General features: G+C 41.6%; 1 protein-coding gene across 7 annotated transcripts in view; it reads right to left on the bottom strand.

The window, feature by feature from the left end:
• Positions 1 to 12471, bottom strand: part of NOD2 (nucleotide binding oligomerization domain containing 2) — a 59623-nt gene that overhangs the window by 30213 nt on the left and 16939 nt on the right. For 6 of the 7 annotated variants that reach the window (XM_056812284.1, XM_056812283.1, XM_056812287.1 and 3 more), the window contains 6 exons: positions 10541 to 12353; positions 6977 to 7060; positions 6715 to 6798; positions 4486 to 4569; positions 1563 to 1646; positions 1337 to 1420 (listed from right to left, as the gene is read on the bottom strand). In XM_056812284.1, the coding sequence (XP_056668262.1) occupies positions 1337 to 1420; positions 1563 to 1646; positions 4486 to 4569; positions 6715 to 6798; positions 6977 to 7060; positions 10541 to 12353 (2233 nt within the window). The remainder of the gene's footprint in view (positions 1 to 1336; positions 1421 to 1562; positions 1647 to 4485; positions 4570 to 6714; positions 6799 to 6976; positions 7061 to 10540; positions 12354 to 12471) is intronic. The other variant, XM_056812288.1, reaches the window with a different exon arrangement.

Below are 12471 nucleotides of genomic sequence, written 5' to 3'. Positions count from 1 at the left end.
AGGAACTTCATTATAATCTGAATTAAGCAAAGGAGGGACAAACACTGAAACAAGTGGGGATATAAATACATTTCACTCAACAGGGAAATAGGGAAAGAGGAGAAGGCAGAATTGGAGGGAGGGTAGATCAAGGAAAGAATTAGTCCTAAGTAAAACAAATGCTAAGGATATAAAAGAATACATTTAAAGTTCTTTTTGAGGTAGCAAAGAACTGAAATCTGAAGGGGTGGCAAACTATTGGGAAATGGCTAGACGACTAATGGTATATAAATGTAATGAAATATTACTATGCTATAAGAAATGATGAAAGGGATGGTTTCAGATACACCTGGGAAGATTTGTAGAAACTGATGCAGAGTGAAGCATGAACAGAAGCAAAATAATCTATTCAATGATAACAATATTATAAAGGTTTTAGAAGCTCTGGTCAGCATAATGATAAACCATGATTCCAGAGAGTCAATGATGAAGCATACTGCTTACCTCCTGATAGAGAGGAGTAAGATGCAGAATACAGAATGAAATATATATATACACACAAATATGTATATTTACATATGTATATGTGATAATGTATATATTTATTTATTTTTTATTTTTTTAATGGCCAGTGTGAATATTTGTTGAGATTGATTATACATGTTTGTAACACGAATTTTGTTCTTATTATCGTAAAATTATGGGAGAGCAGAGAAAGAAGGTAGATTTCTGCTGACTGAAAAAAATAAAATTTAATTAAAAATCATAAATGTTTATTGATTGAAAGATAAATAAGCAAGAGATTGAGAGAAGGGGAACCTATTGCTGAATGATGTGATCTAGAAGAGAAATTCCTTTCCATTTTTTTTTGTGAAGGGATCATTGCCTATAGAACAAATTTGTATATAGTTTGTATAACATAACTGTTCTTAAAAAGAAGATTCTATCTGCAATAGATTCCATAGGGCTATCTAGTAAGATTAAAAATGAACAACAATAAAAAGTATTACAGTTGCATTGATGTAAAGTGAGTACAACAAAGAGAAGTCTATAGGAGGAGGCTTTTTCTGTTAAATATGTGCTTTCTGAAATATCTACATCTTCTCATGCTCTCTTTAAACCTTTTCTTCTGGAGTCCTGGGATCAAATCCACCTTATCCAGGCTATAACATTCAAAAGTCACCCATAAATTAGGAATAGATTATTTACTCTTTACCCAAACAACTGTTCCCTTTCATTAGTGCAGCCATTCAAACCTGAATATTATATAAAATGCCCTGGCCCTAAGCACTTTTCTGCCCCACCTGGCTAGGGAGTCCCTCCCTGGCATAAGGATATGGCACACACTAGTACCTACCAGAGTTCCTCCAGTGATACATTTTTCTCCAGCATTAGAGCCAAGGCCTGGGTGCCCACACTGCCAATGTTGTTTCCCACCAAGCTGCATAGAGCAAAGGAGCAAGAAGGTGACAGTCATTGGATATCCACCCTGATGCAATTTCTCTGTTGCCTCTTTTCCTCTGTCCCTCTCAAATTTTCCCACCCCAAGTTCTTCTGCAACAGGACAGAAATTCCAGTCTCACCTGAGCCACTTCAAGCTGTGGTGGTCATGGAGGGCACATGCAAGTGCCTGGGCTCCCTCGTCTCCCACTGTGTTGCCCCAGAGACTGAAAAGAAAAACACTCACAATAAGACAACATAATAACTCCACCTCATGATTCTGGATGGAAGGGAAATCATGATCTTAAAAATCTACAAAGCTCTTTAGGCTTTTATCCTTTCAGGGGCAGTTCTACAGTGTAATAATGTTATGTTTAAATGAAAAATCCAAGAGAAAAAAAATTTTTCCCAACTCAACATAGGCTGGTGACTCACATGGGGCTAAAGAGGCAAAGCCTGAAAAAATCTCAGTGTACTGGACATTAAATGAATGAATTTCCTCTCACCTCTCTGATCATTCTTTCTTGGTCTGATTCTTCTTCTTCTCAGTCCCTAAATATTCCCAAAGTTCCCACCTTGGCTCTCTTTTTCTTTCTCTCCTTTAGTGATTTCAGCTTTTCCTCACAATTTCAATCATCACTTCTAGGGAGATTACTCCCAAATATATGATTCCAGCCCTAAATTCTATCCAAAATTCAAGTTCCAAACCTCCATCTGGATATGTCCTTCCAGAATCTCAAATTCAGAATGTCCAAAAGAGAACTCTCTCCAGAACCTGCTCCTCATCCTAATTTCAAAATGTCTCTTTTTTGTGGTAATATTTTCCCAACCATTGTGTCGCAAAACCTTGACATTATCTTTAATTCTTCCCTCTTCATCACAACAAATATAGAATAGAAAAACTTGGTTTCCAAGTTTTGTTGACTCTGCCTCTATAATACTTTTTCCCCCTTCATTGCATCAATCTCACCTCTCTTACTTGTATAACCTGAGAAAAGTTAAACTGTCTGAGCTTCAATCTGCTACTTGTCTATAAAATAAAGACATTAGACTAGATGGCCTCGGAGGTCCCATCTAAGTCCTTTAATTTAGGATCCTGTGTTGCTTAACTATCTAACACCCAAATCTTGTTATAAATCAATTTATTAAAGTCTTTTTTAAAAACATGGTTGTTGTTTATCCTTTGTTTTCAAAGAAGATCAATGTCATTAAAAAAAAAAACCCTCTTACTTTTCATCCTAGTAACAACTCAAAGACAGAAAATCAAGAGCTAGGCAAATAGGGTTAAGTGACTTGCCCAAGGACACAAAGCTATTAAGGATCTGAGGCCAGATGTGAACCCAAATCCTCCCTACGCCAGATCTTCTATCCACTGAGCCAACTAGCTGTCTCTGACCATGACATTAACATGTGGTTTTCCCTTAGCTTGCAAGTGAATTTGATTTAAGTGAAGCAGAATTCTATATAATCACCAGCCTCATTCTCTCTTCCAGTCATCAAAGTCCAGTGACAAAACAAAACTCAAGACAATTAGAAATGGCCTGGGATGCAGTTAATGATTTTGGCTTCTTCAATGTCTGAACGAGCTCTAAGGGCTCTGTGTTACTTGCTTCAGATACTTTCAGGGCCATTGGAGCAAATTGTTCTCACCCACCCATTCCACTGGAGGAAATCCTCAGATGTTCAGGGTTGACATCCCTCTACCTCACTGATGGGTTAAAACTTGGTAGCCCACACTGGCCACCATACTACAGATATTATCTAACCAACCTGGAGCATAATGGAACCAACACCTCCTTGGAAAAGAACATTAATCGACCTTTAATGTTCCTTAAGTTAGCAATAGCTTGTGCTTTTCTGTGACTCTTACTCAGCTGGGGCCTTTTCCTCATTGACTCCTGTGAAGCTAAGACTCCACTTCATAAGGGAATAGAAAGGAAAGTACAAGGTTTTTTGAATATTGGTTGTTAAGCAATTATGTTTTGAGGCAGGTAAGGATGAGCTTCATGACAGGGTATCCTAACTCTATGCTAAAGAGGAAAACTGCCACAAGAACTCTCTCTACTTCCAGTTTCCCATTTTCCCTCCTCAATCCTTATCTCCTCTGGGTATGCTGTGTGTGTGTAAGAGGAGCCCCTTTCAATCTCACAGCCAAATATACTGCCTGAAACTTTCCAAAGTCCTTAGACCCTACCTCTTGCCTAGAAGCCAGGATCTATAGCTCAGCTTCTCTCTTTTTTTGTTGTTATTTTCTTCCTTTTCTATCTACTGAAACATAACAAAATGAAGGATTGAGGTCTACTGCATTGAGATCTTCTCATTCGTAAAACAAGGATAACAATAATTTCTCTAGCTAGCTCAAGGGTAATCTTGAGGAAAGTTGGACATAATGGTGAGTTATACTAATAATCAGATTACTTAAAATGGTTACAGTGAGGTAAGCATGCCTTAGAGAAATGAGAGCTGCCTTTAGAGTCAGAAAGATCTGTGTTCAAATCCCACCTCCAGGCAACTTTCCCCCAATGGTAGAATTTCGAGCGCTCTCTATGTGAATGAAATCACAAATCGAATCCCATCCCAATAAAGGGTTAGACCACAAGAATTCTAAGGCCCCTCCCAGTTCTAAATATATGCTTCTGTGATCAAGTATTTGAATGTCTCTGATATGGAGGAAGGACCAGACTTGTCCTGTTTGGCCCAGAGAGTAGAAACCACAAATTGCAAAGAGTTAAATTTAAACTTTTGATGGTAGGAAAAAAATAAGCTTCCTAACACTTCAAGATGTCCAAAAGTAGAATGGGTTACTCGGTGGGGAAGTGGTAACTTATGGCCACAAGGTGGTCCTCTTTCTTACCCTCTGAGGACCATCTGGCAATGATTTCTCTGCTAATCTGGACTGCTCAAGCACATGCACACATATACATACACACAGAGGTTTGCACACATGCATGTATTCACATATATGGGCATGCACACACAAGTGCATGAAATTAAAAACAGCCAAAGATTGACCTGTGGAACTTTTGATGGTCTCTCCCCCTTCCCTCTCCTGGGAGTGCAACCTACCCCAAAAACTGAAGAGAATCATTGTCCTTCAGGCCTTCAGCCAACACCTTGGCTCCTACTGCAGTAATGTGATTGTTCCCCAACCTGAAATTTTAAAGTGATCTCAATCCACACACCTTGAAGGGAAGGCAAAAATAATTATAATAATCTTAACTCTGAATGTCTCTATATTGCTTTAAGATTTATAAAGCACGGAAAACCTGGAGATTGGTGCTAGTTGTTTCTCCCAGCCCAGGGAATCAGCAGGCTCATTTTATGGAGTTTAGATTAGACAGGAGGAGAAGAGAATGGCAGGTTTCTAGATCAATTCTAGATTTAGTTCACGTTATTTTGCAAGAAAAAGTAGAACCTTTTCTTAACTTGACCATGTTGGCCTACTCAACTATCTGACACAATTTCATTTGCTCTCAGCAAGAGGGGAAAAATAAAACACCAAGCAAAGCATGATGGGTATATGAGTGCAGGGAGGGAGAGAAGGTCAAAATAGGTGGTAGGCTTTTCCAAACCATAAGGGAGAGGTCAGACTAGAGAAAGATGAGTTATGGTCCCCTTTGCTTCAGTCACTAACTTGGTGCCTATACAAAGACAAGCCTCAGTTTCTTAGGATTCTTTTTCTTTTTCTGAAAGCTGACTGCAGGTAGCATTTACCTGTTGCAAAAGAGTGGCCTAAAGAGGGATATAAGGCAGGGGAGGAGAGGAAGATGTGAATAGCTGCAAGAAAAGCTGGTAGAATCAACATAAGTTTCTAATCAGTCCTTTGGCCCAGAGACTGACACTGACTTTAACAGAGACCCAGACAAAATAGATGGGAAAGACCTAATCATGAAGGTAGAGAGGAGTCAGAAGACAGAAACCCCAGGGCTTCTTCAAGCAGGTCCTGATCTACCCAACAACCACAAGGCACATGCTTTGAGTTGTATTTCTTTGAATAGGAATGAACTTGGGACCATAGGATAGAACCCTAAGATCTCAGGATACAGTCAGAATGGAATTAAAGATCATCGAACAATCCAACAAACTTATTTTATAGATGGGAAAACTAACGACCAGAAAGGATTAAATGTCTAGCTAGCTTCAGTTGCAAAGCTGAAATCTGAACTTAGATTCTCTTGCTTCGAATTCAAATCCTCTATTTTCAAATTATCCAAAGTTATTTAAGAGCTCAAACCATGTCAATGAATTTATTTTTCTTTGCTATTAATTTTATCAAATAAGGCTCCATTCTTCAACCTTGGTCCCACTTAAGAACACCTCCGCTAATTGGCCAGAGAACAAAAAAGGGAAATGAGAGTAGGTAAACAAGTGAATAAGCCCAAGTCCAACAAACAAGGGCTGGGGACAATCACTGGTTTTACCATGTTTTCCTGCTTATCCAAACCTTAAAAATGAAAGCAGTAGAGTGGAAAGAAGTCAGGGGCCTAGATTCACATTTTGACTCTGATACTATTTGTATGATCTTGGACTTATTGCTATGAGTCTCAGTTTTCCATCACAGAAAAATCACAAGGTTGGACTAGATGAGCTCTGAGATCCTTCTAAGCTCTAAATCTATGCCCATATAATTAGAATATAATATAATCAGACAGGCAAGCCAACTGAAAATAAGGAACTAATTCTTAGGTAACTACGTCCCAAAATGTTTACAAGTGAGGTTCAGGCTGGAAGGATCTGGACTACAGATACACAAACCATCTACTGTTTGAGCCACCTGAGCTGCTACTGACCAGAGCTGCTATTTCTATGCCAAAAAAAAAAAAGGAGAAAGCCTAATTAGCCTGCAATCTTCAGTTTAGTGCTATGGGATGGACCATAGCATCCTTGCATCATGATTTACAGTAAAATCTCAAAACAAACCTGTTATCATCACTAGTTTAAACACAGTGCCTATTCAGTGCCCAAATGGCATAAGGCATAGAACAGGGGAAATGATCTAGGAATTGTTTGCCCTGGGTGGGGCAAAGAACAAATGCCCCAAAGAATCATTAGGATGACAAGTTCCAAGGGATATCACATAATAATAACCACCACTACCACTACACTGTATTCAGGCAATCCAGGAACCCTGAAATCTCAGATCATTATCTGGTAACAAATTCTGGACTAGTCTCAAACTGATTGGATCTGGACATTTGTTTCTTCTTACTTTGCTCAAGTATGAAATCATTGTGGAGGAGTGAGGTGGGGTAGGGATTAAGGGACCTCTAAGAGAAGTGACTCCCCTCTCCTCACCTCAATGCCAAGAAGTTCTGCTTGTACTTGAGAAGGCTGGCCAAAGAGTGAGCACAATCATCTGTCAACTTGTTATTGAACAACCTGAAAGATTCACAGGAGACCCAAAGTGTTGAAGGGAAGGCTAGAACAAACAGAAGTTTCAGGAACAAAACAAACCTGGTTATTTTGCTTCTTAATTTGTACCCTGCCCCATTCCCAAAGACAGAAACTCATCCTCCATGGAGTTGGGATCAATTTCAACGATGGAAGTCCTACTTACGCGAGCTTCTGAAACTGGTCACACTGTAGAGCTTGGTCAACCAGCCTGCAGATTCCCTGGTCAGAAATGTTGTTATCTCTCAAGCTAAAAGAGAAAAAGAAAAGAAAAAAATGAAGAAAATAAAGAGAGGCAAAGGAAGGATCTTCATAGGACACCTTTTTTGAGAGAGAGCTTTTCACCTGATTATACACTGACTCTTCAGATGTCCCAACCAATCCTTTGGGGTCTTAGAATTGAATCTAAGCATACCTTAATCAATCAATCAATCAATAAACATTATATACCAGGCACTATGCTTAGTGCTAAAGATACAAAAAAAGAAAAAGGCAGTCCCTGCCTTCAAGGAGCTTGTAATTTAATGGGTAAGACAATATACAAACAAATATAGATAAAGTAAGCTATCTACAGGATAAATTAGAAATAATTGACAGAAGGACAGGCACTGGCATTAAGAAGTGTTGGGGAAAGTTTCCAATAGAAGGTGTGATTTCAGTTACCAGGGATGCCAGCAGTCTAAGCAGAGGAGGAAAACCACTCCAGGCATAGGGGACATACAGAGAGAACTTCTAGAGTTGAGAGATGGGAGTGTCTTAATCTTGGTACAGCCAGAAGCCCAGTGTCACTAGATTGAATACATGTCAGGGAAAAAAGTTTTAAAAAGTCTGTAAAGGGAGGAGAGAGTTATGTATGGATTTTAATCCATTTTGTATTTATTCCTGGAGGCAACAGGAAACCACCGAAATTTATTGAGGCAGGAGAGATGATTGGGAGAGGGAGGGTGACATGATCCAATCTGTAACTTGGGAAAATAATTTTAGTGGCTAAATGGAATATGGCCTAAAGTAGGGACACTTCAGGAAGGCAGACCTACAAGCAGGATACTGCAATAGTCTAAGCAAGAGGTGATGAGGAGCTGCACCAGAGCAGTAGCATTTAGAAGAAAGGGGCTTATTTAAGAGATGTTGCAAAGGTAACAACAGGCTTTGGCACAGTTTTCATTTATCTCAATAGCACAAATATCTGTGCTTCATGGATGGATGCTGAGTAAACAATCTCCAAGGTTCTTTTAAGTGCAAACATCTCAATCTACAAGTCAGTATTTGGTAAAACTCACTCACTCCCTTTGGCATATGCTTGAGTAAATGGCACTCTGCCAGGGTCAATTTATAGAAGGCTGCTCTGTGTGTGAAAAATCTTTTGAGACTCTTTTAGGTCATTTTCCCTCTGGACATCAAACTTGTCCACCTCCTGCTCAGGGGTCCATCTGTGTCACTACCTCCAAAATGATAAAGGCGATTGAACCTGAACGGTGTTAAAATGATGGGTCCTAGACCTGAGAACCTGAGAAAAGTTAGCAGCTGTCTTACTATCTTTCCTTCTTACTTAATTAAAGATTATTCTCTAGCCCAGCGGTTCTCAACCTCTCAATTTGTAGCAATGAGAATACATAATGCACATCAGGTATTTACATTCCAAATCATAACTGTAGCAAAATTACAGTTTTGAAGTAGCCACCAAAATAATTTTTTTGGTTTGGGGTCACTGCAACATGAGGAACTGTATTGTGGGGTCACGGCATTAGAAAGGTTGAGAACCACTGCTTTAGACTATTGAATCAAAACAACAACAATAACATCCACAACAAAATAAAACAAAACATCAAGGATAAAAATAATTTATATTGGTTTTTTAAACTTGATTAAGAAAAAAAACTATGGGGACATCAAACTGGAACATTCTTTCTTATCAAATTTCCAATCAATCAAGGTCAGAAAGTAAATAAGACATAGAGCCATAATATGGGAATATGTTATGAGAAATAACTAATATTAATATGCTTCTTGGGATTTTACCTATAGAAAACACCCCAGAGATTCTGAAGAACTTAAAAAAAAAAGGTATTTAAATTCAATGAATGTACCAGTCTGGGTATTGAAGCTACAGAACTAAAAAGAATTAATAATAATAATAACCTCTGCCCTCATGGAATCTACTTTTTACTGAATTCTTTTTAATAAGATTTTCTAGAGTCTCAAGTCTAAAGACTGACATTATAATATATATCAAATCGTTTGATTTCTGAATAAGGGAGAAGAAGGAGGGAGGGAAAGAGAATTTGAAAATCAAAAATTTTAAATGAATGTTAAAAATGTTTGACATGTAATTGAAAAAAATATTTGGGAAAAAAGACAGACATAAAAAATGACTTCATGTTGGAGAAATGGGGGATACCATGTTGCAGCCTACCTAGACGACAGGAAAAAAATTAAATACCCTATTGCTTGTCATTGTTCTTGGACAGCCATGACTATTTCAGAACACAATGTCCTCTCTCCGTTAGGGGCAGAAATATAAATTGACCAATAAGATCCTAATACATGCCAGGTATGATGCTGGGTGCTAGGGTTGTAAATTCAGAGGGTAATATTGTGTCTGCCTTCAGGGAGGCAGTAGAACACAATATGATTTAATTTCTAAAGAAAAATCAGTCTGGCTCAGCTGAGCCAAGAGATTTGGTCACCATTTCCTTGGATTTTGACAAATAAAACCACCCTCAGCACCTCCAACACACTGTCCTGGCATATTTGGGAGGAAGATGGGCATAGCTAACTTGGGGGGTGAAGGACTGTAGAAAGCAGCCTTGTCATGAACTCACTATATTGCTCTGGGAACATCACTTCATTCTTTTGTCTTCCCTAAAATAAAGTGGTTGGGCTACTTACAACCTCTATGAATGATCTTGGGCAAATAATTTAACCTCTTTGGGTCTTACTTTTCTTATCTATAAAATGAGGAATAGATAAGATGACCTCTGAGCTCCCTTCAAATTCTAGCTGCAAGATCCAGCAACTAGAGGGCAGCTAAGTGGTACAGGGAATTGAAAACCAGGTCCAGAGACAGGAGGTCCTGGGTTCAAGTCTGACCTCAGACACTTCTTAGCTGTGTGACCCTAGGCAAGTCACTTAACGCTCATTGCCCAGCCCTTACTGCTCTTTTTTTTTTTTGCCTTGGAACCAATACATGGTATTGATTCCAAGACAGAAGGTAAGGGTTTAAAAAAATCTGTAAATCCTTACCTTCCATCTTAGCAGTAAGGGCTGGGCAATGGGAGTCAAGTGACTTGTCCAGGGTCACACAACTAGGAAGTGTCTAAGGCCATATTTGAGCCATAACCTCCTGGCTCTAGGCCTGGCTCTCAATCCACTGAGCCACCCAGCTGCCTCTGGAAGGTAAGGATTTTTTTTTAAATTCTAGAGTTTTTAACCTGGGGTCCATGAACTTATTTTTTTTAAATATTATAACTCTTCTGATATAATTGGCTTCCTCTGTAACTATGCATTTTAAATAAAATATTATTATTGAATAAAATATTATTTAAATAAATATTTAAAACTATTATTGAGAGAAAAGCTTCAACAGACTGCCAAAGGAGTCCATGATACCCCAAATGGTTAAGAACCCCTGGGTTAATGGGCTCAGGGCCCCCTCCAGCTCTTCCCTACTATGCTAAGTCCCCTCTCCCCAAATCCAAGGAACCCGGAAGCAGCTGAGGGAGTGACTCACTAGAGCGCGCGGCAGACACTCAGGCATGGCAAGAGCTGCTCCACACCGATGTCTCCCACTGAATTATAATCCAGCTGGAGGGCCACAGGCTGCTGGAGGTTCTTTAGCACAAAAGCCAGGGCAGCACATTCCGCAGGACCGATATTGCAATAGGTCACCTTCAGGTGTCCCACCTCCAGCTTGCTCACGGCTTTCCGGGCCAGATGCTCGTCCTGCATCTCGTAGAGACTCCTGATCAACCAGACGAACTCCGGCATGGCATGCATACTCTTGACTTCTCCGGGCACAGCCCGGGGGATGGACCGGAAGTGCCTCCTGAGGCCTCGGGCCAGGCACCGCCTGACACGGCTCTTTTTCTGGAGGAGTGGGGTGGAAGTTCCCCGGCATTCGGTTACCAGGCGCCAGTGCTCCTGGGACAGCAGGCCTGCCAGGAAAACGGCGGTAATCCGGACATTGTGGGTTTCGGCTCTCTGCAAGAGAGTTAGGACGCTCTCCTCCTCTGGCTCAGGGGATTGGAAACAGGCCATGGGGAACAGCCGAGGCAGGGGCTGATGGGGCTTCTTGTGCCCACCGAACACGCATCTGATCGCGGAGGGGTTGACATCAGCACCAAGCAGCAGATAGAAAGCCGCAAAAAAGCATTGCAGAGTAATGTGCAAGAATTCCACCGGAGCCGAGCTCTCCGGAGGGAAGCTTTTAGATGGCACCAGGAAGCCCAGAGAAAGGTCCTCCTCGTCCACCCCAGAGGCCCGAAGCTGCTCTGCAGAGAACACGTAGCTGCACGTCCCCAGCCCCCACAGAGCCAGTCTGCCCAAGCGCAGGATGGTGGGCAGACGAGGCCGGAGGGTGCTGGCCCCAAGGCCCCATGCCACGTCCTCAGGGGAGGCGTGAGATATGAAATGCCGCAGGACCAGCAGATACATGTCTGTGGTAGTCTTCAGGAAGCCAGAGCCATGCAGCAGGAGCTCCTTGTGACACCGGGACACAATCCACGAGAAGACAGGCACGTGGCACAGCCCGTGCAGGGCGGAGGTCGCTTTCACCAGCTGCACCAGCCGGTCAGCTACCCCAGCGTCGCTGTGATGCTTCCTCATGAACAGCTCTATCCCGTCCTGGGAGAAGCCCATCAGGCTGAGTTCCTTGCGGACGTACTTCCTGAGGGAAGGGCAGATGGCGTGGGGCCGGCTCGTCAGTACCTTCTTGGTGTTTTTCATCAGATTGCCCCGCAGAAGGTTGAAGAGCAGATTCTGGGCAGAGGTAGGGTCGGTGGGGGAACAGTGGGTCTCTCTCTCCGTAAACCTGAACTTGAATTCATCAAAGCCATCGAAAGTGAGCAGGACCCGATCGGGATGATCGAGGAGGTACCAGAAGACCTCTTGTTGGCCCTCGTTGGGCCAGCAGCACTGCTCAAACAGCAGGCTCTGCACTGAGACCGGCTTGTCCATGGACTGCAACTGCCGGCAACTGAATGGGAAAACAAAGAGGAAATCCTGAAACTGCTGGCCCGTGGCCCACAGGCGATGGAGCTGCTGCAGGAGGGTGCTCTTCCCGCTGCCTGCCTCTCCTACCAGCAGCACAGTGTCAGCGTCTTCATTGATGCACCCCTTATGGTTGAAGATCTCAGCCAGCTCCAGGGTGTCATGGCCCTTTTGGCTGGGTACACCCAAGCTGAGATTCTTCCGAATTTCTAGGATATTTTCTGTGTATATGTTCTCTAAGCACAGATTCTCGGTCCCATCATATGTGCTAAGGAAACGAGACTGGGCAGACACTGTGGCCTTCAGCTTGGCGGTGTACTTCTTACATGCAGTAACTAGAAGAAAGAGAAATGAAAATAAAATCCTATATAGGAAATGATGAACGTTGATTTGACTTAGTTAGGCCTGGGTTCCCTGGGCAGAGTGATTTGGTGATACATGGGTTAAATGTTC

This window comes from Monodelphis domestica, chromosome 1 (assembly GCF_027887165.1).
Source record: "Monodelphis domestica isolate mMonDom1 chromosome 1, mMonDom1.pri, whole genome shotgun sequence".
NCBI lineage: Eukaryota > Metazoa > Chordata > Mammalia > Didelphimorphia > Didelphidae > Monodelphis > Monodelphis domestica.
This window is presented reverse-complemented; position numbering and strand designations above follow the sequence as displayed.